Source organism: Kryptolebias marmoratus, linkage group LG12, assembly GCF_001649575.2.
Source record: "Kryptolebias marmoratus isolate JLee-2015 linkage group LG12, ASM164957v2, whole genome shotgun sequence".
NCBI classification, from domain to species: Eukaryota; Metazoa; Chordata; class Actinopteri; order Cyprinodontiformes; family Rivulidae; genus Kryptolebias; species Kryptolebias marmoratus.
The window spans coordinates 16677595-16699663 of NC_051441.1; the positions used below are offsets into that span (position 1 = coordinate 16677595).

The window sequence follows — 22069 nt, forward strand, 5'->3', positions numbered from 1 at the left end:
CCCACACACACACACACACACACACACACACAGATGTTTATTTACCTAACTAAAACCCCTTTCTGGTGCCTGTGTGTTTGTGTGATCTGCTGCTGCATTGTGTCACAAGCTTATTGAGTTTCAGGCAAGTGGCATGAGTCATCCATGACCACACCGTCCTCTGGCCTATATTTAGCCTTGTACAGGAAAAGGGTTTTGGGAGCCATTGTGAAATTAGTTTTAGCTGTGAACAATTACATTATTGCCTCTCTAAAACTCAGACGTAGTTGTTGAGGTGATCCTACAGGGATGTTCTTGGATCGTTGGGTCTGCATGTTCACGTGCTTCAATTTGGGCTCTTGGATCTGTGCTTTGCTTTACATTTATGGAGCAGAGGAGCACATTGGAAGCACGTCTACACACTTTCTAGTGTGAATTCGACTAAAGTTGCCCCCTGATATTTGATTTAGTTTGTTTTTTCTGTGCTAAGCCTGATTCCCTATGAAACAAAACCAGAAATGTGGTTTCTCTAATCGCCCACCTACCTCTCACCCCTCCACTCTGTCTTGTGTTCACATCACATCCGCACAATATCTTTTGCATTTTTTAGATCTGTGCACTGCCCTACTTTTTCTGCCTTTTTTTTTCTCTCCAACATCAGAGCTCGCTGGCTTGAGATTTAGTTCGCAGCGCAGTCTTGTGTGTTTTATTCAGATTTCATTACGTAGAACAGAAGGTTCTGCAGCTCATTTTTGTTATTTCAATTGCTGTGGTAAGATTACCTTGCATTGCATGAAGCGTGTTTTTTGACGAAGTCCCCTTTGTTCTCACAGATGAACCAGCTTCTGTGGCGAGACAAGCGCCTGGCGGAGAGGTTGGGGAACAACTCTCCCGATGGCCTCCCTCCAGGCTCCCCGGTCACCGTGGCCCCTAAGGGATCCAACTCCTCCTGGGCCCCCGTCGGCCCAGAGGTCAGACCAGAGGAGCCGATATTCCTCATGACGTCCACTGCTCAAACTATATCGGGGTTTTTTGTCTGGACGGCTCTTCTGCTCACATGTCACCAGGTAGGAGTCTGACGTTGGCAGTTTGCTGATGGCAAAATCGGATCTGAGATCATCTACAGACTGGAGGGACTTTCCATGATCCCTGTTAATCTAGCACTCTTTGTATGCACGTTTGTGTTCTTCTTTAGAAAGCGTTGCATCCGAAGGATAGAGGTATTCTTCCTGACATCATTGATGGACTGGGTTGGTTGGTGCAGTGGATTAGTTTGACTGTGTTGCGGGTTTGTGGGACGTGTGCTGACCTGAAGGATTAAAGAGCTGCTCAAACTTGTCAGTTTGGTTCAGATTAGGCTACTGAGGTCGTATAAAACTTATCAAGTATGGGACAGCCAACGGGGCAAACATAGGAAGCCCTTAAAGCAGGAGGTGTAACATTGAAACATGGGTATATTATCCACATCTGTCCCACACAAAATCCTCTAATCTTTCAAAATCACACATTGAGAGAAACACTTGGTCTAATTGTCTTGTATGGCAGCAGATAGTTAACTTTTGTTGCTGATTTGTTGATGTTTTGTTTAAAAAAAATCAGCCAGGCGTCTATGTCAGGTGAGACTTTCAGGACTTTTATTATTTTTCTCCAAAGTTTGTAGCATAGTTAGTATGCTTATTCAAAACACATTGAGACTTTCTTGGAATATCAAGATATTGAGACTTGTGATAATAAACTTAACTCTTGGTTTAAAAAAAAATCTAACATTTAGGGTGTTTTTTTTCCTTATTTGAAAGTTTCATTCCTAATGTGCTTCTGTTAGTACAACCAGTAACCTTACTTACATGACAAAGAAATGTTTACTCATATTTTACCCCAAAACATATAAGAAGTCTACAAGTTTTGGTTTCATTTGCCTCAAATGGATAGGTTATATCCATTGAAGTGGTGTTCTGTGAAAAGGTTATATACAATTAATATCTTATCTGTTGTTGATAGCTCTTTGGTTCATGCAAACACTATTTTAGAACCTCAGTTTTCCATTACATTGTTTATTCTGGCAAAAATATAGTCATATTCCTGTGGGAAGTTCCCAGGCTGCACCGGAAGCACCACAGCGAGCTGCTGCTCCCGCTATTGGTGCTTGAAAACAACCAAAGAATCGCGTTTGAAGAGACACGTAATGGAAAACTAGCAGAAATGCTCAAAATGTAACTGTTTTTCTCCAAACTGAGGTCATTCAAAGCACTATCCACAACAAGTAAGATATTCATCGTTTCTAACATGTCCACAGAGGCAAATTTAAGATGTTTTAATAAAATCTGGTTTTGCTGGTTTACTTTACATTTTGTTTTTGTTGGAAAATGTCCAGCTCCAGATTTAGATGGTTCTGTGTGCTGAAGAGGGTTTTCCTCTAGCTGCAGTTTGTCTACATTTGGTAGTAAATGTGGTGTACCTTTAAAAGTCTTTAATCTTGGTGTTGCTGATAGGTTGAGTGGGCTTCAGTGAGTGCTGTCTGTTGTTTTGGTTTATTAATCCTCTGTTACAGAGAGATATTTATTAGGAGTCTATCTGAGCAGGAGCTCTGTTGTACCTCAAGGACTGGATGGCTGTCATTGTTTACTGATGCTCTTCACAAATAGAGTTAAAGAATAGCCTTTTGTCATTGAGACAACAGGTGCTCCTGGCTTCACTACCACCTCAACAATGAGCAGGAGATGAGTGTTTGTTTGTGTGTGTGTGTGTGCGTTCAGCAGAAGGTCACCTAGCAACAATACCTGCAAAAGCACTGGCTGGCTTGGCGCGTCGTCACCCACTTTTCGTTATTTTACCCCAGGTGTGTGTCCGTTTACCTGCCAGGAAAGGTGATAGGGTGCGGAGGACATTGTGTGAGTGGAAAAGGGGGCCGGGTGGAGCAGACGGAGGCGCTGCTGACAAAAGGTTCACCCTGTCCTCGTTACCGTCTGCTGCTCTGAATAGGAGTGATAAAAGCTCGGTGTCAGTTTCCTAAAACAACCCCCTCATGTTTGTGAACACATGCACGACTCACACCACTCCAGTGGCTTAGCTCGGCGGGCGTATACTGTCCGCACAGATTCAGATTTCATGAGGTCGCATTTAGTTTCAGCTTGTTTATCGCTCTGAGAAAACGAATGTATCACAAAATCATAATTAACTCAGCTGTTTTAGCGGAGCTGATCTAAGATTTTGTCAATAGTTCTTAACAAGATGCTCCATTTAAGTCCTCGTTCACATGTGAGCCATGTATTTTGAATTGTGTTTGAATATAAACTCAGTTTAGGTCAGCTAAAACAGATGTTTTTGGAAACCTCCAACCAGTCGCTTGGTGTTGACATGAAGACAGATGAGCAGAGACTTTTGAAAACAATGACCCAGACCCCCCCCCCTGTCTCATCGAATCTGTCAGTCACTACATGTCCTTCCCCAATTCTTCTCACCCATATTACATGTCTGATGCTTTTAACAAATCAACCTTTAGCTTCCTGTTTACACAAACATTCTCATTGCCTGTGTGTGATATCTGACTTATCTATTTTACTTTATCTGCTTTTTTAAAATTTCAGATCTACATGCACCTGCGTTACTACAGCTCCCCAAATGAGCAGAGACACATAGTGAGGATCCTCTTCATCGTCCCCATCTACGCCTTCGATTCCTGGCTCAGCCTTCTTTTCTTCACCAATGAGGAATATTACGTGTACTTTGACACGGTCCGAGACTGCTACGAAGGTAAGCACCCAAAGAAACCCAGGGCAGTCAGACTGCATCAAACTACATCCAGGACAATAATCAGAGGGAGGGTTTTTGTGTTCTCACAGAGTGAGGCTGGATTTATGTGAAACCCCCGGTGGGGCAGCTGGCCTTTGTAGTGTCTTCATTTACAAAGGTTGCCGTCTTTTGTTGTCACGTCTCCATGGCCTGTTGGGATCGCAGGAGAGGAGGAGGACCAGTCTCCTAGCAACTGTGTGAAAAAGGAGCAAATCTTTCGAAAACCACCTCACCTTTGAGCAGATAAATCACAAGTGAAACTACCCACCCTGTCAGGCTGCGGTTATATTAATGGAAATCTTTTATTGTATTGTCACCTGTGATTTATAGGGATTCCTGTTAAAGAGATTAGACGAATGAAGAATGATGGTGAACAGTGGCTGGTGTGCTGTTTTTCCTCCATTTATATCAACATAAATTAACATGAAATTAACATGAGGCACTCATCCAAACACATATCCTGGTAAACACTGCTTAACTTACCATATTTTCCAGACTATAAGGCGCACTTAAAAGACTTCAATTTTCTCAAAAAAACAACAGTGCGCCTTATATATGTAAGAAGTTGTAATGTTTTAGTACTTTGGTAAACTACAAAGCTGCACCGCTTGCAGCATTAAGGCTCAGTTAGAGTCGCACATGGCGTGCAGACATGAGCGAGCGGTGGAGGCGTTTATACTTGACGCTTATGTCGGTGCAGTATTCTTACGTGAGTTTTGAACGGTTTGATTATCTTTGTGATCTCTCATAGAGGGATCATATAAATGCTGATACAGGCGAATTAGCTCCGCTAGAGCAGCAAAATCGTCCATTTTGAATGGAGCACGCCCAGTTACAAAAATGATGATGCGCCTTATATATGACAAAAATTTGAAAATGGACCATTTGTTGACAGTGCGCCCTATAGTGCAGAAGATATATGTTTTATGTTTCCTGTGAAGAATCATGTATGTTCAGCATTAAAAACTATCTGAGTGGTTTCAAACCTGAATGGCTATAAAATATAAAACTATTGCAGAGCTTTATTCCCTGGCTTTGTCGAACTTGCAACTCACTGCTCGTCTTCAGCCATATTTGATGCTTTCCTTTAAAAACTCTGTTAGGCTTCATTTAAGTCCTTTTGGACTTTTCTCTGTAAACGTTTTCAGTGAAGCTCTGGAGTCTGGTAAATTCTCTAACTGTGGGCTCATTCAAGTAAATCATTATTGATCTTCAATTGAAGTTTAGCTAACTGACACTTGTTCAGCAGAAAAAACAAAAAGCTGCTATCTAACAGGGTTTTCTGTCCGAGGCAGCGTTCAGAAAAGTCTGTTAAGCTGACACATGATCTGTTCCAGTAAATGTGCCGTATTGATCTGAAAGACACAACAAAGCCAGTCTGTGGCTCAATCAAGCTGCAGGAACAGAGTAATGATCCAAAGCGGACCCTGAAAGTCACCATAAAATACCCCAGAAAACTTAAGCTAAAGCTTTTGAACCTGGCTTCACAGTTCCCTCCTCAGAACAATGTTGCAAATAATCAAAAAAGTCATTAAAATCTCTTGTGCTCTGAATTCAGGACATTGAAAAAGGAACCGAGATCATTTTAAGTCTGCTAACGAGCTGCAGGATTTAAATCCTAAACAGGAGCCATTGTGCACTCTCAGACTGATGGTACAAAACGTTTCAGTTCGTTTTTTATCTCATATGTTTTTAGAAAGGCTTTCAGAAGTGAGTTATACTTTTTTAAACAATTAGGTGTTGTCTGAAAAAAACTAAAGAATTCAAATGTTCTTGTATCAATTATTGAATCTATTATCTTTTGATTGTTTTGCCCAAAAAAGTGTGCTTTACCAATTTCATTGTATGCACCGCTCGTGCTTTTCAGTTTTAAAGGCACGTGAGCACAGTGTGTGTGTGTGTGTGTGTGTGGGTAAAAATACAGTTGTGTGAGTCTGCAGTACTGACAAAGCCAGCCCTGTGCTGCTGACTGCGTTCTGGTGGGCGTTTTCAGTACGCTGCAAATATAAACTCAGCCATTTCCAAACAGCAAAAGCAGAAAGAGAGCGCGGGCAGCGTTTGGGTTGCCCTGAAATAGGCCGGCATACACCTGGAGCAGCAGATGGAGAACATTCTGCTCACTCAGGCACACCAATCACTGCGATCGGTGTGCGGTCCTGTCAGCTTTGTTTAAATTGCGTGTTATTTTTCCGGAAAGGAGACAAAAAAATGATCGATGACTACATGGGACTAGATGGAACTGTCATGTTCATTTGCTTACTAGGAGTAAACATCGAACACAGATTTAATTTTGGAGTCCAGTTCTACAGTTTGTGCCTAAAATCCCGACAACAGATGAAATGAGGAATACAAAATGGCATCTAAACAAACGTCAACATCCCGTCCTCTGTTGTGTGGCAGGGCTCCACGAACGCGAGCCGTCCCCAGGGCTTGCGTTCCTCACCAGCGCTCCCACAGGTGCGCTGTCATCGTTCGCTTTCTCCGCGCCGGCGAGCAACGCTATAATTACGCTCCCTGACGAGCATCACCCAGTCATCTGTGAGCTGCCCCGATGGGTATGACTCACCTCTCTGCCTGAATCTGCCAAACTCAGCAGTCGCGAATCAGCAGAATTTAGCCGTAATTAAGGGGAGCTGCGCCGACAGTCCTTTTCCTCGTACGCTTACAGCTGTGTAAGTTTCTCCCTGACGTGATCGTCGATGAGATGAGGCAACGTTTCAGTTTCTGAAGAGGCCTATCTGCTTACAGCACGAGACACTGCAAATACGCAAACTGAAATATGGACCCCGAGTAACTCTCTTTTTGTACGTGTCACCCCTTGCAGCCTTTGTCATCTACAACTTTCTGAGTCTGTGTTATGAGTATCTGGGAGGAGAGAGCGCCATCATGGCTGAAATCAGAGGGAAACCCATTGAGTAAGTCTCAGTGCTGCCGTCTCTACTTCCTGCCGTGACCCTCTTTGTTTTTTCTAGTGTAATTGTTCACAAAAAAATGGATTTACATGAAGATAGCCTGTATTCTGCCTCACTTTAGGTCAAGCTGCGTGTATGGGACCTGTTGTTTGTGGGGGAAGACGTACTCCATCGGGTTCCTCAGGTTTTGTAAACAGGTATTCATGTCACCCAGAAACCTCTTAGTATGATGTTATTACTGATTTTTATGTAGAATCAAAATATACCTGCATTCCTCAGTTATCACTGGTATCCCACATCTTTTTTTTTTTCTTGCATCGTCAGGCTACTCTCCAGTTCTGCGTGGTCAAACCCCTGATGGCGGTGATCACTGTCATTCTTCAAGCCTTCGGGAAGTACAAAGATGGAGACTTTAAGTACGTTTATCCAGCAGCTTACTCTGACTTGCCTGCCAGGTTTGTCAGGATTTAAGTGATTTGTTTTTTCCCTTTCTGTGTCCGTCTCCTGCAGTGTGGCGAGTGGCTACCTGTACATCATGATCATTTATAACATCTCTGTCAGCTTGTCGCTCTACGCGCTCTTCCTCTTCTACTTTGCTACGCGTGAGCTGCTCGTCCCCTACAACCCCGTGCTCAAGTTCTTCATGGTCAAGTCGGTCATCTTTCTCTCCTTCTGGCAGGGTAAGAGAGAGTTGTTTTTGAGCTTTTTAAGATCTGTTTCCCTAGTTTTTGTCTTGTCGGTGTGAAACATAAACGTTATTGGCCATCATCCTCATGAACTGTGTATCTTATCTCACCAAGTTGTTTAGAGAGGTGTTCTAATGTTCAAAGTGTTTTTCGTGCACAGATCTAATGCACTAACTTTATAAAACGTCTGTGTTTTTTTTTTTTTGCTTTTCCCACACTTCCTGTATGCGTTGCAGGGATGCTGCTGGCCATCCTGGAGAAATGCGGCGCGATCCCCCAGATCAACTCGGCCGACTTCTCCGTGGGCGAGGGCACGGTTGCCGCCGGCTACCAAAACTTCATCATTTGCATCGAGATGTTCTTCGCTGCCGTCGCGCTGCGCCACGCCTTCACTTACAAGGTCTACATGGACAAAAGGCTGGACTCGTACGGTGAGCGACAAGCGCGGCTCCGCTCTGTCGTGAGAAACGATGACCGAGTCGTGGGATTTCTGTGTGAATCACTCTGGTTTCCTGATTCAGTCTGATGTCAGCAGTCCTTCAGGACCAACCTCTCTGTATTCCTCCCTCCGATTCTCGTCTTCAACACAATGACTGTTATGAGTCGCTCTCCTTTTCTTCTGCTGTTAGCTTTACCTACATTTTCATCTTGACTTTTCTTTTGTCCCTTGTCTCTCTTTGTCTTCTGCTTCTCTTCTCCCTGTGCGGCACTAAAAGGCTCATTTCCTATCTATGGACAATACGGTAGGTGTTTTGTCTTCACTGGTCACAGTCTGTGTTTCTGTTGGACTGAAGTTAAAGAGTCATTTTTTCTTTTTGTTTGTGTTATGGAGTTGTGCACCATGTGGACATTCTTTTAGGACTTTTTTTTTGTTTAACTAAATTTATTAGCTGTCAGTTTATTTCATCTGTGATTGTTAAATGTATTTCTTTTAGCACTTTTTGTGTTCTGACTGTCTTTATTGTAAGCGTTGTAAAATCATCACCCTTCCTTTCTGATATTTTTGTCTTTGATATGTTAGAGCGGCACTTTCCAGCCCTCCTACCAGCACCCATTAATCTGCACGTTTTAGATGCTAAAATTTGCTTCGTTTTTCAAGTGTTTTATGTCCAAATATTCACACAGAGATACAAACTTAACTTTTCCCAGGAAAGCTTACTTAGGAATCAGAACAAATATAGTTTACTGATAACATTTAAACTAAAAGACAGTAGTATTTATTGTGCATGCCTTCCTTTCTATCAGCTGTTTCTGATCCCTGCAGGGTGGTTATAATACGTATGAAATGTGATCTCACAGGCCAGATAAACAAACATAAACCTTACTTAGGTTAAGCCCAATAATGAGAACCGTTAGGCTGTGGAGAGAACTTTGAAACAAGTACATAATATAAAACGCACTCTGTGCTCTGTTTTTAAACTTGATTTTGAGTGATTAAACTGAACTTCATAGTGTTGTCAGCAGGTGGTGATATAAACAGTGTTTTGCAAGACTGTAATAACCAGCCTGTAGTCATAATTACTAAAGGAGAAAGCAGACACAAACCAAAGCAGACATCTTGGCCAAATATGACAAAATAGATATTCAGGAAGTGTTTTATTCTGCAAATATTATGTTAATCTTTTTATTTCCATGAGTACTGGCCACGTTTGTTTTCACTTGTGTCCCTTTCTTTAATTTTTTTTTACATTTTCAACTTTGCCTCCAGGCCGCTGTGCCCCGATGAAGAGCATCTCCAGCAGCCTTAAGGAGACCATGAACCCAGGGGATATGGTCCAGGACGCCATCCATAATTTCTCCCCGGCCTATCAGCAGTACACGCAGCAGTCCACGCTGGAGCGAGGCGGGGGGCCGTCCCTGTCCCGCAGCCACAGCAACCTCAGCACCCGCGGAGACAACGAGAAGACCCTTCTGCTCAGCTCTGACGACGAGTTCTGAGCCCGATCCGCTCTCTGAAGCCTCGCCTCGCCTCTGTGGTCCATGTTGAATTATTCTCCGCCGTGTGAGACAGATCAGATCTTCTGTGTAAGCCTTAATCATGAAAGGTGGAATTAGTTTTTATTTTGGATTACAACGAAAGCTCAGATTTCTCTTAAACTTAAAAAAAAAAAACGGTGGACTACTGCAGCGGTAGAGACATGGGTGAATGTTATGAGCGTAAAGAAAAGGAAAATGTTGTGAAGTTGGGGCTGTGGATGTCATATTGCAGCTGCAGTTTGGGGCTGTTACAGGAAATAATACACTACCAAGGCTGAATCTGGATCAGTACAAATCACCGTGCCTGCATTTAGCATCTTTAATAATGCACTTTAACAGGTACAGCAGGAAAGTTGTCACAGAAATAAGCCAGAGGACAAACAAAACGTGCCATCTTCATCTGAAACACATGGCTTCTTCTTTAATTCTTTCATTTTCCTCCTTCTGCCTTTCTAAGTAAAATGTTGTCCAAACAAGAAGGCAGAACCCCGCTGAATAAGACACGCTGTCTTTGAGTTTAGAATCGCTTTATATTTAAACAAAGGTAACAAAACAAGCTGGCTTTCAATGTACCAGTTTTAATCACAAAACAATATTTCATATTTCCTGTTTGACTTAAAACATAAATCATTTAAAAACTGGTTGTTGGGGTAAACAGAGTCATTTAGAAATGTTATACAATATATTCTATATTTTGTCATTTTTTGTGAGCTTGTTTGATTCAGTAAAACTAAAAAGTGTAATTTTGACTTTAGCTGCTGGTCCGACTCTGGGAGGATGTTGTTTGAAACAGCTGTACGAGATTTCTTTTTTTTTTTTTAAAGCGTGGGCGGAGGGACTAGTGTGAGGACAGCACCCACGCAGATTACAGATTACTGAAGAAGCAGGCCAGCTATGATATTCTGTGGACTGTAATCTTTAAACTCCTGGCGCAGAGATCAGGCCCGCCCCTGCTGGTGCTGCTTGTAACGGCATCATCACAGACAGGGAAGCGCCGCACAGCTGTGTCTGGATGCAGACGAGGCTTTAAATCTCAGTTCTTTCACATTCCTAATATATACATTTTATCCTGTGCTTTTATTTGAAAGGCTCAAATTGTGTTCAAGGATGCAAATGATTATTTGGCTTCTGCTGTTTTGTTTTGTTCTTTCCTCCATAAGATGATATAAACCACGTTTTATTAGCTTCTCACTCAGTGCTGGCTGCTGTTTGTCATCCTAAATCTGACATGGTCCAAGCACAGCTGGACTCCTTCAGACAGGTACCAATAACACTCCTGTGCAGTTCAGTTACTGAAACATTAAAATGTCTCTTATTTAAGGGAAAGTTATTACCCTAACTTTAGCCCTCAGGTAATAGCATATCTAGCTCAAGCATATTGATTATATGACACTATAAAATATAGTTTGAAGTTTGTGTAAAGTCAGATTTAAAGCAGCAAACTGTGGGTTGTGTAAATAGGGTCCACTGAAGCACTGTGACATATTTATGGTGATGACTGTAATGACATTGCTTGCTATAGTGCTTTGTTTGTATACTGGAGCTTTTTATTATTTTCATTTTTAGTTGTATACTTTTTAATATGTATATTGGGTATATGTTTTGACATTAAACTTGTTTCTGTTGGTGTTGCAAAGGGAATAAAGGACAAATAAAAAAAATACACATTTGTCTCCAAGTGTTTGTCAGATTTAGACACTATGACACTGCATGTAAACTGCCTGCGATTGTGTAAAAGCTAAAAGCTTTGTTATGATGTTAGAATAAGATTAGTGATTAACACGCCAAGTACCAGGATCTTATCAGCTGACAGGTAAGGTGTTGATAGGTGTTTGGCAGGTGTCTGAATATCCCTCGCTTCAAAAGCAAAATTTAGTTTGTCGTTTTAGTTAAGTGTATTCTTTCCATCCCTGTAACTCAGGGGAAGGCAATCCTGGTCCCTGAGGGCCACAATCCTGCAGGTTTTACTTTCCCTGCTCCAACACACCTGATTCAGTGGTTAAATCACCTCTTCATGTTCTGCAGAAGCCCGTTAATCAAATCAGGTGTGTTGGAGCAGAGAAACAAGTAAAACATGCAGGATAGTGGCCCTCCAGGACCAGGGTTGGACACCCCTGCTGTAACTAATCCAACATCACAATTTCTCCACATTTATGAAGATGTGGAGAACGTAAAGTTCGTCATCAGCTATGAGGAGGGGAGGGACGTATGTGTTGAGTTGATGCTACCACAAACTTTACTGTATATGTTTTTTTTAAATCTTTTTACTCTTTTGGCTCCAGTTCTAACAATCCCAACCTGACGTACCAGGGCGAGTGTGATGGACGTGTGTATTCTGTGGGTGGAGGTGGCAGCTCTTTCAGAGCTTGCAGCAGCAGGGATGGGGGCTGACAAGCCTCCAACTATCAGAGGAACAGCAATAACATCTCCAGGTGGGCACCAGTCAAGGGATCAGTCAGGTGGTGCCTCTAATAGCTCGGCAGTTCACACACCCCAGCCCATAATGAGCCTGATGGGGCCCTCACTGTTTTCTGTATCGTCTCCATCAGGCTGAAAATAATGCTTCTGTTTGTAATATACCTCTAAATGTGAGCCAGGCTTCCCGGGTCTATTACAGGTAGGTGTGTGTATGTAAACTTGTTTCTGTCTGAAACTTGATCAGCACGGAGCTTCTTTATAAAGAGATTCAGAGATTATGGTGTCTGGAGCTCAGTCAAGATAAACAAAGATTTAAATTTTCCTTTAATGTGAAAAGATGTTGATGTTACTGGACTGTCAGTGCTGAAGTCGGCATTTAGAACAAGTCAGACTCATTTTTGATTTACTTGTCAGATCATCAGTTTAAACATCTTTGCAGCAGCCACAGTAAATTCATTTTATTTACACTTTGCTTTTAATGTTGAATAAAATTTCTCATTTGTGTCTTTTTCTGCAGAGGAACAACATTCCTTTACATCACCAAGGGGTGCAAAAAAAAAGAAAAACTTTTATTTTCCCCATTTAGAATATTTTATCATTATGCTCTTTGCACACTGCACAGGTCAAATGTACATAACTGATGCGCCATCGCTGGCATTTACAAAGCAGTTTTACTGGAAATTAATACAGTGGAATGATGCTGAGAGCCTGTGAGGGGGGAGAAGTGTTCAGTATGGTTTGACATGCAGCGCTGATTCCTTATTTTAAACAAGTCAGACGAGTTTGAGACAAACGCTGCACCACAGAGCCGCTCAGTTTGCATATATTCAAGTTTCTGATATTCAATTTGACCCGATAAATGCTTCAGCAATTAAATAACTTAAATACTACGATCAAAGATGTAACTTTAACTTAAATCACATTAAAAGATATGACTAGAAATTTTGCCGATTTGTAACCCAGACACACAGACAAATGTAACATATAACAGATGAGAAAAATAAAACTATGTTAAAACTTCAAAAAGAGGCACATATGGCAGAAATTACACAACTCTGATGTTACAGTAGATTTTGTTCGTGACACAACAAAGAAGAAATGACCAAAAAAAAAGAAAGGTACGATCAAAGCAACCTGCAACCAGAAAGTGATTCGACTCGAACTAAACCACCAAGTTAATGAAATATAACAGTTTTGCAAATTGAGTCTAACTGTGACTTTGTGTTTGATTTTGCAGATGTTGTGTTGCTTGTTCGCAGAGCATGCTGAGCGGAAGGGAAACAAGATGGTTCAGAAAGTAAAAAAAAAAGTGTGGGGGGGGAAATGAATATGCACACTGTTAAAATAAGAAAATTAAAACAAAACCGACAGCTTCGAGGAAGCAGTTGCAGGCTTGTTTCAGTGCAGCCACACACAGACACACTAAGACGCACGTGACTAGTTCAGAGCAAAGCATACACGTCACACTGAGCATGAGTATAATCCCCAGAAAACAATACCGATCCGGCGAAGGTTCGACGTGACTGCAAAGGAAAACCGAATGAGGCGGAGTGTGCGGGAGGGGAGAAGGGGGGCTCCGAGTCCGAAAAGCAGAAAGTCTGTCAGGTTTTGGGTTTAGATGCTATAGGTTCCCCCACTTCTCCGGAGGAGGAAACTGTTCTACGCTGCCGCTCTCGCTGTGCTCCTGCTCTCCCATGGCGAAGGTTAGTCTGTACTGCAGCCGAACCTTCTCCTGAGGAGGGGAAAAACACACAAACAACGTTCAGAAACTCCTCACTACAGAGAGCGCAATAGTTCGCTACACAAAAGCTAATTCTGCATCTAGCTGGCTGGAAATCGTTAGCTACCTTGTTTGGGTTTGCTATGAGCAGGATCTGGGTGATAGCAGCAGGAGGGAGGATGGGATTAAAAGCTGGGAGCTCAGTTCCTGACGGAGGCTGCAGCTTTACTGCCAAACACTGATTATCACACACACACATGAGAAACATTTACATTGATGACGTCAGCAGCAGTGTGTCACATTTAAGACTAAACGTAATCCCTGCTCACCTTTGGAGCAGTAACCTGTAAGTGTATGTTGGTGACAGGAGCGGGGGCTGAAGACAACATGGAGACGATCACCACCAGCACGTCGGGTCGAGACGGAGGCGAGTCCCGGGCAAAGTGAAACAGGACTCGCAGACTGTGTCCATCGAACACGGTTATAGGTAAAAGACTACCTGAGGAGAGGCCAAAATAAAGAGCATTTCTTGTATTTTTTAGTATGTCGTACAGGTATTGGAAATTAAACTGGTTTAAAATAAAATCCATCTCTTACTGCATAACTGGAAGCTTTACTTACTGGGTTTTATGGATTCTAGTGGTACAAAAACATTAGCCAGAGTAACTTCTGCAGAAAGAGTTTCTGAGTGAGCCGGGGACTTGTCCAGCAGCGTGGCTCCGGGTTTGGGCAGACAGTTCGGAAGAGGAGCGGGGGGATCGGAGCCGAAGGGCAGAACGGGGGGCGGGCCGACGGTGGCTCCAGATTTATTCTGGAGATCTCTTAGAGTTGGTTTGGACTGCTGCTTGTCCCTTAAAGGAGAAAAAGGAACAATGTTTAGGTTCTTGTTCTTCTTTTTAATTTAGTACTGATTCATTTTAACATTAAAAACTAACTTGAAGTGCATTTACAACATGACAATAACAATCTCCTTAGGAGTAACAGCATTTTAAAGAACGTTACTCCATCACAAGTTTATCTAAGGTTCTAAAAGTCACAGAAATCTTTCATTCTTATCAGCTGACCTACTTATACTACACACTGAGCAGACTCAGGAAAAACTCAAAGTATTAGGGCCATCTTGTTGCCATTTTGCAATAAAATTAGCAGTAATGTTTAAGTCTTTAGCTGTCCATGTGTGAAAAGGACGGGGTGATAATGAGACAGAACTGATGCAAGCACATATAGTTGTCATCTTTGATTCATCATACGTCCTGAGAATTTACAGATTGAGTCTATACTTTGAAGGCAGGGAGGAAACCTGTCCAATGAGAATGACCTCTGCAATCATCTAGGACATTTAAGTCCTGCAGTGGACACGTGAAAACAGCTCTTCTCTTAAATTATAGCTACCATTTGACCTGCAGGCCCTCTGGAGGCAGGGACTGCTGCAGCAGCGTCTTCCCCAGCAGGTCCAACTCATCCAGGGCCGAGTTCCCCTGAGTGGGTCCAGACGAAGGCGGCTGAGGGTGGGAGGGGGGATCGGGACTCAGGAGGAGGTTGGGGGCTGCCGGGACGTCCGCGTCAATGCTGTCAGAGGACTGTGAGAAGAACCGGAGTGAGCCCGCACATTTCTTATCAGGGACTTTGAACAGGAAAGACTAAACTGGTTGGGTGTATTTGGTAAACAGGAGTGATTCAGTCCATAAACCCATTTTCTGGTCCCTCACCTGGAAGGAGTCCCACGCTGTGGAGTCCTCAGGCTGTGAGGGGGGGTTGGAAGTGTGTGTTCCTTCACTTAGACCTATGTAAGATTTAGATTATGAGAAAAGGTTTCAAGTGTTTCAATCCTAAAATAGGAGAAAACCCCAGTGTAGCCCAGCCCTGGACAAGTTTAACCCAAATGCACCTTAATGCAACTTAAAAAGAAAAGTTACCAAGTGACATAAGCTCGTCGTCAAGGAGACTGATCCCCATTTCCTGTGAGGGAGCGGTGAGACTGTCTGTCGGAGTGGGAAACTCGGGAAAGGAAGGGGGCGACTGGGGCGAAGTGTCCAGTCCAGACAGATCCAGCAGTGCCGTCCCTCCTGCAGGAAGAAATGGATTTAAAACAAAAAAAAAAGATTTTTACTCTCAGCTCATTTTAAACCCATGCAGTCCGTGTGTTTTTACCCACCTGTAGGCTTCTGTGTGTTTAACGTGTTGTTTCCGTTCACGATCTCCCCCTTCACCTGCTGCTTGTACAGGTTGATGACGTGGGTCAGGCTGTCGTTGGCCTGAAGGATCTCGGCTGCAGGGAGACGAGAGAAACAACAACTCAGAAGACATTATGAGCCGTTGGTTATTTTGCATTAAACACCTTTTACAGGTGTTATTTGCAAGTGCAAATGGCTGCAGCAAATTCAGTGCAGCTTGGGCTGAATTCCAGCAGGAATATTATAATATTTCTGACAGAATAACTGTGTAATGTGAAACTGACAGCGATGTAAAGATTTAAGCATACACATCTGAATGAACTGCTATGAAATCTGAAAAATATAAGATGGCAAGATGGCAAACTCTGCTTTGTGTGGCTTCATCGTACTAGCCATTATTAGCTCAAATCTGGTTTTACAGTCTTAAAACTTCAATTTTCAACATTTTGCAGCAGTTAAAACAATAAAACGCTATTATTTAACGTCCTGAGACCCGTGTCTTCATATAGGAACACTGGCTTCTCTGCAAACCTGTTGTCCTTACTGAGCACACCTCCTTTTTTTTAGGTTATATCTTTACATTACCTTCAGTTTTCCATTACACAGTTATTCCAGCAGAAATATAATATTCCTGTAGGATGTGCATTAGCTAGCTGCTGCCGCTATTTGTGCTTAAAATCATCCAAAAACTTCTATTTAATTAACCATGTAACGTGAAACTGATAAGTGATGTACATAAAATTGCCTTTGCATGAACTGCTTTGAAAGTTTTGAGAATTAAGGAGTAGAAGGCCGCAACCCACTTTGGTCTCGACCTCTCTCAGACTAGTCATTAGCTCATCATTGCTGTCAGAAATAACCTCAATTTCTCCAAACTGAGGTCATTCAAAGAGCTATCTACAACATTGCTTTCTACAGACACCAATAGTAGATACTCCTACTGACAATCAAGTCGAACATCACCTTTAAAACATATTCTTTGAGGCAAACTTAGAGCCTTATCATCACAGAGTCACCAACACAATAAAACCAGGCACCACTGTGAACGCCTGAATGATGCAACAATCATCTTCAGCTTCAAACACCATGGATTTTTCAAATTTAAAGTCTACTTAATAGCTGATAAAAAAAACAAACATGTTGCTCACCCAGAGCCTCGTCGTTGTCCTCCGTATCACTTGCCAGCCTGAACAATGTGGGCCTCATCTTCTCACAGCGCTGGTACAAATCCTGACCACACGGATACACAAACACCACATTAAATTCTTGCGATCAGTTTTCAAACACAAGTGACTGAATAAAAGGATCGCCGCCTTTGTTTGCTTCACCTGTATCAGCTCGGCGTTGCTCTGATTGGTGGCGGTGCCGTCGTAGTCCTGCAGGAGCTGAGTCAGCAGGGCGACGCTCTCCTTCACCTCCTGGATGGCGTTCACTCGCTTCGACACCTTCTCCGCCCGCTTCTGATCCTGAAACCCGGCGACGCGTTCGCAGACGTCAACACATGTCCGATTCGACCACAAACAAGTGCACTCCGGAAACTTTTAACAGTAACGTAGCTGAAAACGTGTACGTAAAGTTCACTGCGACATGAGCCGGAGGCCAATAAAAAGTGAGTATTTTCTTTATAACGAGAGGTAAAGAAGTTATTAATCTACAGTAAATGTGATGTGTAAAAAGGAGCAGGAAGGAGGAAAGGGAAGTTTACCTCTTGGACCATTTCCTTGATGAGTTTGTTGGCAGCTTTTAGGTCCTCGGGGTGCGAGCTGTTCAACAGGCGAGACAGCATCTGAGCGAACAGAGTGAAGAGCCGAGGTAAACGAAAGCATTCATATAAATGACTGGTTGTTAAATATTACAGGTCAAGTCCTTACTTTTGACTTCTCTTCATCCTCAAAAATGGTATTCTTGGGTCTGGGTGGAGGAAGGTTCAGTAGTTTGTCAGGCGGCAGCTCGGGGTCTTGTTTAATGATACCTTTATTTATAGAAACGCAACACGACAAGAAAGACTTTCTTCACTTTCTTTCGTCCACTTTGGATTTTGAAAAATATAACTTTCAAGCTCCTCACCTTGTTTCTTAAGCATCTGATAGGCGTCAGAGATCTTGGTCTCATCAGGTAAACCCAGAGTCCAGCTGTAGATCAACTCCAAAACTTTCTTTTTTACAGCCTCCGGGGAGCGTGAGCCTAAATACTGAGCCGGCGATGGAGAATAAAAACAAGATAAAAAGGGAAAGAATGAAGGAAAAGGGATGGTCTGAAACAAACACTGGTGCTCGCAGAGACACTCTGGACGGCCCTACCTTCGGAGAAACCACTTTGATCAGTTCGTTAAGAAACCGGAACTTGCCCACCTCGCTGTGAAACCTTTTCCCACAATTCTTCATGCATGTCTCCAGAACCTTGCGTTGAAACAGAGCAAACAAATTATTTTATTTGAAAAAAAAAGGGGGCCAGTGAGGTGTTCTTCATCACGGTGCTATCATTCTGAACGAGAGACACTGGTTCGGTCCTGAACTTACTAAAAGTGCCTGCATGGCCTCCCACTCTTGTGGGGACTGGATCTTGTGGGCCAGGAGCCTGGTGGCCAGCTGAGGTCTGCAACACACATTAAACGTGTCATTTCCTAAACTAACATTAGACATGCAAACAATCTTTTTTTACAATCTTTACGCTCAGTGGCTATTAAACACATGATACAGCTTTACCTTCTCCTCATTGGTTAACAAGAAGTACTTCACTTTACTCAGGACGTGGTCAAACACTTTAGTAAATGTTTGTCTTGCTCTTAAACTCAGCCTCTCGAGTCATTTAAGCAGAGATTAGAAGCTGTGAACAGTTTTTTGGGGGACTTCAGGAGTGTTTTAAGAACGCAGTGGGCTCTCCATTACATGTGATGGATCATGGAGGGTTTTAAGGAGGCACAAAGCTTCTGTTGTGGGGTTGTGATGGTTTATCTTCATGGTGGCAGAGTACTGGGATCCTGAGTGATGCACAGGGGTAGAATATCCATGATGCGGGACTTCGGTGCACCTTGTCGTCCTTAATTTGAAGCAGGACTCGCCTCGCTGGCTTCATATAGGCTACAAACACGATCATGACAAGGTCATGAGAACAAACTGGCGTGCCGTGTATGGAGCTTGGTGAGGTCGCAGGAGAGCATTTGGAAAGCAGCAAGAAAAACTGATTTGGTGAAAACTAAGAGTGTAGCAGAGTCACAAAGGAGGTTTTTCAAACTGGCTCCAATCCAGACATGTTCTAGCAGGTTCTGGAGGTCCGAGCTTGTGTGAAAAGGGGTCTTATTTGTAGTTAATTTTATGTTTTTAAAACCCAAAGGGATTACTTCTTTCGAGTTGTTGCACCTCCATTATTGTGCACCGACTGTGTTGATTTTTTTTTAAAAACACCTGAAGCTTTTTTTCCCCTTCAGACAAGTTATGACATCATGCTCAATGGTTTTTATACATTTTCTAGAGTTTGTTTATAGTTTCGACATTAATTTATTTATTCAAAAACACTTCCCATGCTGGGATTAATAAAGTGTATCTATTTTTCTTCTGAGTAATGTGCAAAGAAAAACCAATTTTTAATAAAAAGTGGGGAATACTGGATTACTTAAGCTTTAACATGAAAACCAGTCATTTCTGATGTTAAATCCTCAGTTAATAACTTTATCTTTATAACAGCCAGGTTACGGTTACAGAATGACTTGGAGACCACATTAGGAGCCTTCAGTCTCTTACCCCTCTAAATCATTGTTGAGCTGCTCACAGAAGGCGTGGATGCTGCTCCAGTCTGTCTCTCGGTTCAGGGGGTTTGTGGCTCGGTCTGAAAAGTAAGAAGTAACGCGCTGGATTTTAGTCTATAAATAACAGCATTGCTATGATATGACAGAAATATATGGTAAAATGATCTAATACAGCTTAAAACATGTATTTAAGAAATGAAAAATGTTTTCACATTAAATGATGCATTTGTAGTTTTAGTTTTTTACTCTACCATTTAACTATATGTACTTATATGAAAAGGAAGTAAACTATCACCATCAAATGTGTTTGTTTAATTTTGTGCATGAGTTTCCTACAAATTGTAATTTAAACACTTTGTTTTTATTACAGAAGCACTTAAAAAACAGTACAAATAATAAAATACAATGTATTTTATTATACAATGTATTTATTATACAATGTAAAATACAATGTATTTTATTAATGCAAAAATTAATCAGGGTTCCAACTAGGAATAGGCTGATAAACAGACTTCATGTGGTCGAGATCTCCACTTAAAAAAAAAGGCAATCGGCCAGACCGGTTCATACTTAAAGCCAAAACAGCTGCAATTTTTCTGTTTTTGATTTGAATTTTTTGTTTATATTCATCCTCTATGATAATAATAACCACTAAATACGCATCATTCATTATCGAAAGTCTGTGGCATAATTTGTAATGAATGAGTGAAATCAGCTGTCAGGTTTTGTTGCCAACATTTACGAGTCATTTGTTTACATTCAAACATTGACAAATTCACTTCAGACAGTCTCGACGTGTGATGAATATCTAGTCAGTAAAATAATCCCCGGATGTAGACAGAGTCAGAGGGAGAACGACGGAGTCAGAGACGGAGAAAAGGTAAAGATTTTCTTCTTCTTCTGAACAGAAACGGCGACTAAAAGCTGCGAGGATGAGTCGGCAGAAGAGGAGTCATTTAGGAGAGGAAATCGAGCGGTGGAGCTAAATTTGGAGCTAAGATCAGATGAAATGAGCCGAGATATTCTGAACTCTAACGGGAGAGTTTCTGTAACTGATCCCTGAATTTAGTTGCAAACAAAGACAAGGAATATTTACTGTTTTCTATCTCAGTCTTTACAGAAACCCTGATGAGTTTGAGCTTCGTTAACCCGCAAACAATCATTTAATGATGTAGAAATTGTTAGAAGCATGAAAATTCAAATCAAAAACACTGAAACATTGTGTATCCTGACGGTAACTGATTAAAGCCATAATAACTAAGTATGAAAACGAAAATACAGCAGCAGTTCCTACAATCAGCTTACTGTAGGCCACAATTTAGGGTTTTTTAAGCAAGAATGCTCTTGTATGTGTTTTTTTTTTTAAAGTGTACAAGTTATTCTTAGGGTTGCTAATTATACTTAAGTTACACAATTATCTTCATATTCTCATAAATAAAAAATACATATTGACAAACAATATTAATTTAAAAAAGAAAAATCAGTGTTGTATATTGGCCATCAGAAAAACATCTATTGGTCGACCTCTAATTCACACATTTAATTAACCAAACTTTCCCTTACTCAAGTTTTCAGATTTTGCATAGTGCACTTTTACTTTTTACTATAAATTTTCAGTAAATGTTTGTTCACTGTCAGAGTGTATACAAAAGATAAAATGAAGAGAGCTGCACCTTTGAATAAAAAAAGCAAGCCGTTTTACCAAAGTTGTCCTCAGTACAACACGTTCAATCTGTTCCCATTCAGAAATGTTTGTATTTGCTTTGACTGCCAGGAAAGTTGCAAAGGAATAAAGTCTGTACTTATATACACCTTCATAAAGTTAGTGATGGCCACAAACAAGAGACGACACCACCTATGGTGACTACATCCATACAAAATCAGTGTGAAAAACACTGACTTTGGGGTCTAGAAACCAAAACGTTTTGTACACTTTATGTTCTTATTCCCATACTTAGAGATGGAAAACATTAAACAGGTTTCCAGGACTGAGAGGACCCTTAATTTAAAGTTTATTAAGTCTGTGTCAGATCCCTCCAGATATCATGTCACCAACCAGAGGAACACAACAGGACAGGTGCTAACAGTGTCACCAGCTAGCTGTTTCTGTCGGCAAGTGTTTAGTCTCTTTTTAATCATTTTTTTTAATAAAGCTACAGAACTGTCACCCCCATAATTAAGCCCGTGTCGCGAAGAACGATGCCCCGGAGACCCTTCCGCCCACAGGCAGGGCCGTCGGGCCGTAAAGCTAACGCTACGCCCGGCTGTGTTCAGTGACAGCTGGCAGGTACAGCTCCGGAGCTAAAGGTTAGCATCCTGGCTGTGGCGGCGGGCTTTCGGTCCTCTCTGCTCCGCTGCGTGACGCTGCAACGAGCCGCCACTCCGCCCGCATCTCGCTAACAACAATTTGCCAACCCCCGGGCCGTCGGGCAACACCGGCTCTTTGGAAACGAGCGACAAACACTTACTGATACGAGACTCCAAACTCTCTGTGTCGGGGGGCGCAGCCATCACTGCGAGATTTATGCGGCGCTTCTCAGTCTCGCGAGAGTTGCGCAGGTACGTCACGAGACACGGGAAATGGATTAAAAATAAAATTCACACACAAAATACTAAAGCAAGTGTTACATTTGAGTGTTTATTTTTTAATGATTGGCAATTGAATAAAA

At 42.0% G+C, this 22069-nt stretch overlaps 2 protein-coding genes across 3 annotated transcripts in view; one reads left to right on the forward strand and one right to left on the reverse strand.

Annotated features, from left to right (window-relative positions):
• LOC108236149 (transmembrane protein 184B) overlaps positions 1 to 9523 on the forward strand; it is a 10704-nt gene extending 1181 nt beyond the window's left edge. Inside the window, exons 2-10 of one of the 2 annotated variants that reach the window (XM_017416630.3) lie at positions 813 to 1046; positions 3564 to 3729; positions 6593 to 6683; positions 6802 to 6877; positions 7005 to 7096; positions 7191 to 7360; positions 7603 to 7797; positions 8083 to 8109; positions 9075 to 9523. In XM_017416630.3, coding sequence (XP_017272119.1) covers positions 813 to 1046; positions 3564 to 3729; positions 6593 to 6683; positions 6802 to 6877; positions 7005 to 7096; positions 7191 to 7360; positions 7603 to 7797; positions 8083 to 8109; positions 9075 to 9304 — 1281 coding nt within the window. In that variant the 3' untranslated portion in view covers positions 9305 to 9523. The remainder of the gene's footprint in view (positions 1 to 812; positions 1047 to 3563; positions 3730 to 6592; positions 6684 to 6801; positions 6878 to 7004; positions 7097 to 7190; positions 7361 to 7602; positions 7798 to 8082; positions 8110 to 9074) is intronic. The other variant, XM_017416632.3, reaches the window with a different exon arrangement.
• Positions 9524 to 12147: 2624 nt separating this feature from the next.
• On the reverse strand, positions 12148 to 21958 carry LOC108236138 (ADP-ribosylation factor-binding protein GGA1). The gene is made up of 17 exons (XM_017416607.3): positions 21869 to 21958; positions 19396 to 19480; positions 18175 to 18250; positions 17956 to 18054; positions 17723 to 17846; positions 17527 to 17627; positions 17361 to 17441; positions 16984 to 17121; positions 16804 to 16885; positions 15637 to 15750; positions 15398 to 15547; positions 15191 to 15264; positions 14874 to 15061; positions 14103 to 14332; positions 13811 to 13980; positions 13609 to 13719; positions 12148 to 13493 (listed from the first exon to the last, which is right to left on the reverse strand). Exons 1-17 carry the CDS (start codon positions 21909 to 21911, stop codon positions 13383 to 13385), a joined length of 1977 nt encoding a protein of 658 aa, XP_017272096.1. The 5' UTR covers positions 21912 to 21958; the 3' UTR covers positions 12148 to 13382.
• Positions 21959 to 22069: the final 111 nt, after the last annotated feature.

Excerpts from the sequence above, each read along its gene's own strand:
- LOC108236138 (XM_017416607.3), bottom strand. The coding sequence starts at position 21,911 with ATGGCTGCGCCCCCCGACACAGAGAGTTTGGAGTCTCGTATCA. Across the intron at positions 16,886-16,983 it reads GCAACGCCGAGCTGATACAG|GATTTGTACCAGCGCTGTGA; the intron begins GTGAAGCAAACA and ends CCGTGTGGTCAG. Across the intron at positions 13,981-14,102 it reads ACTAGAATCCATAAAACCCA|GTAGTCTTTTACCTATAACC; the intron begins GTAAGTAAAGCT and ends GCCTCTCCTCAG.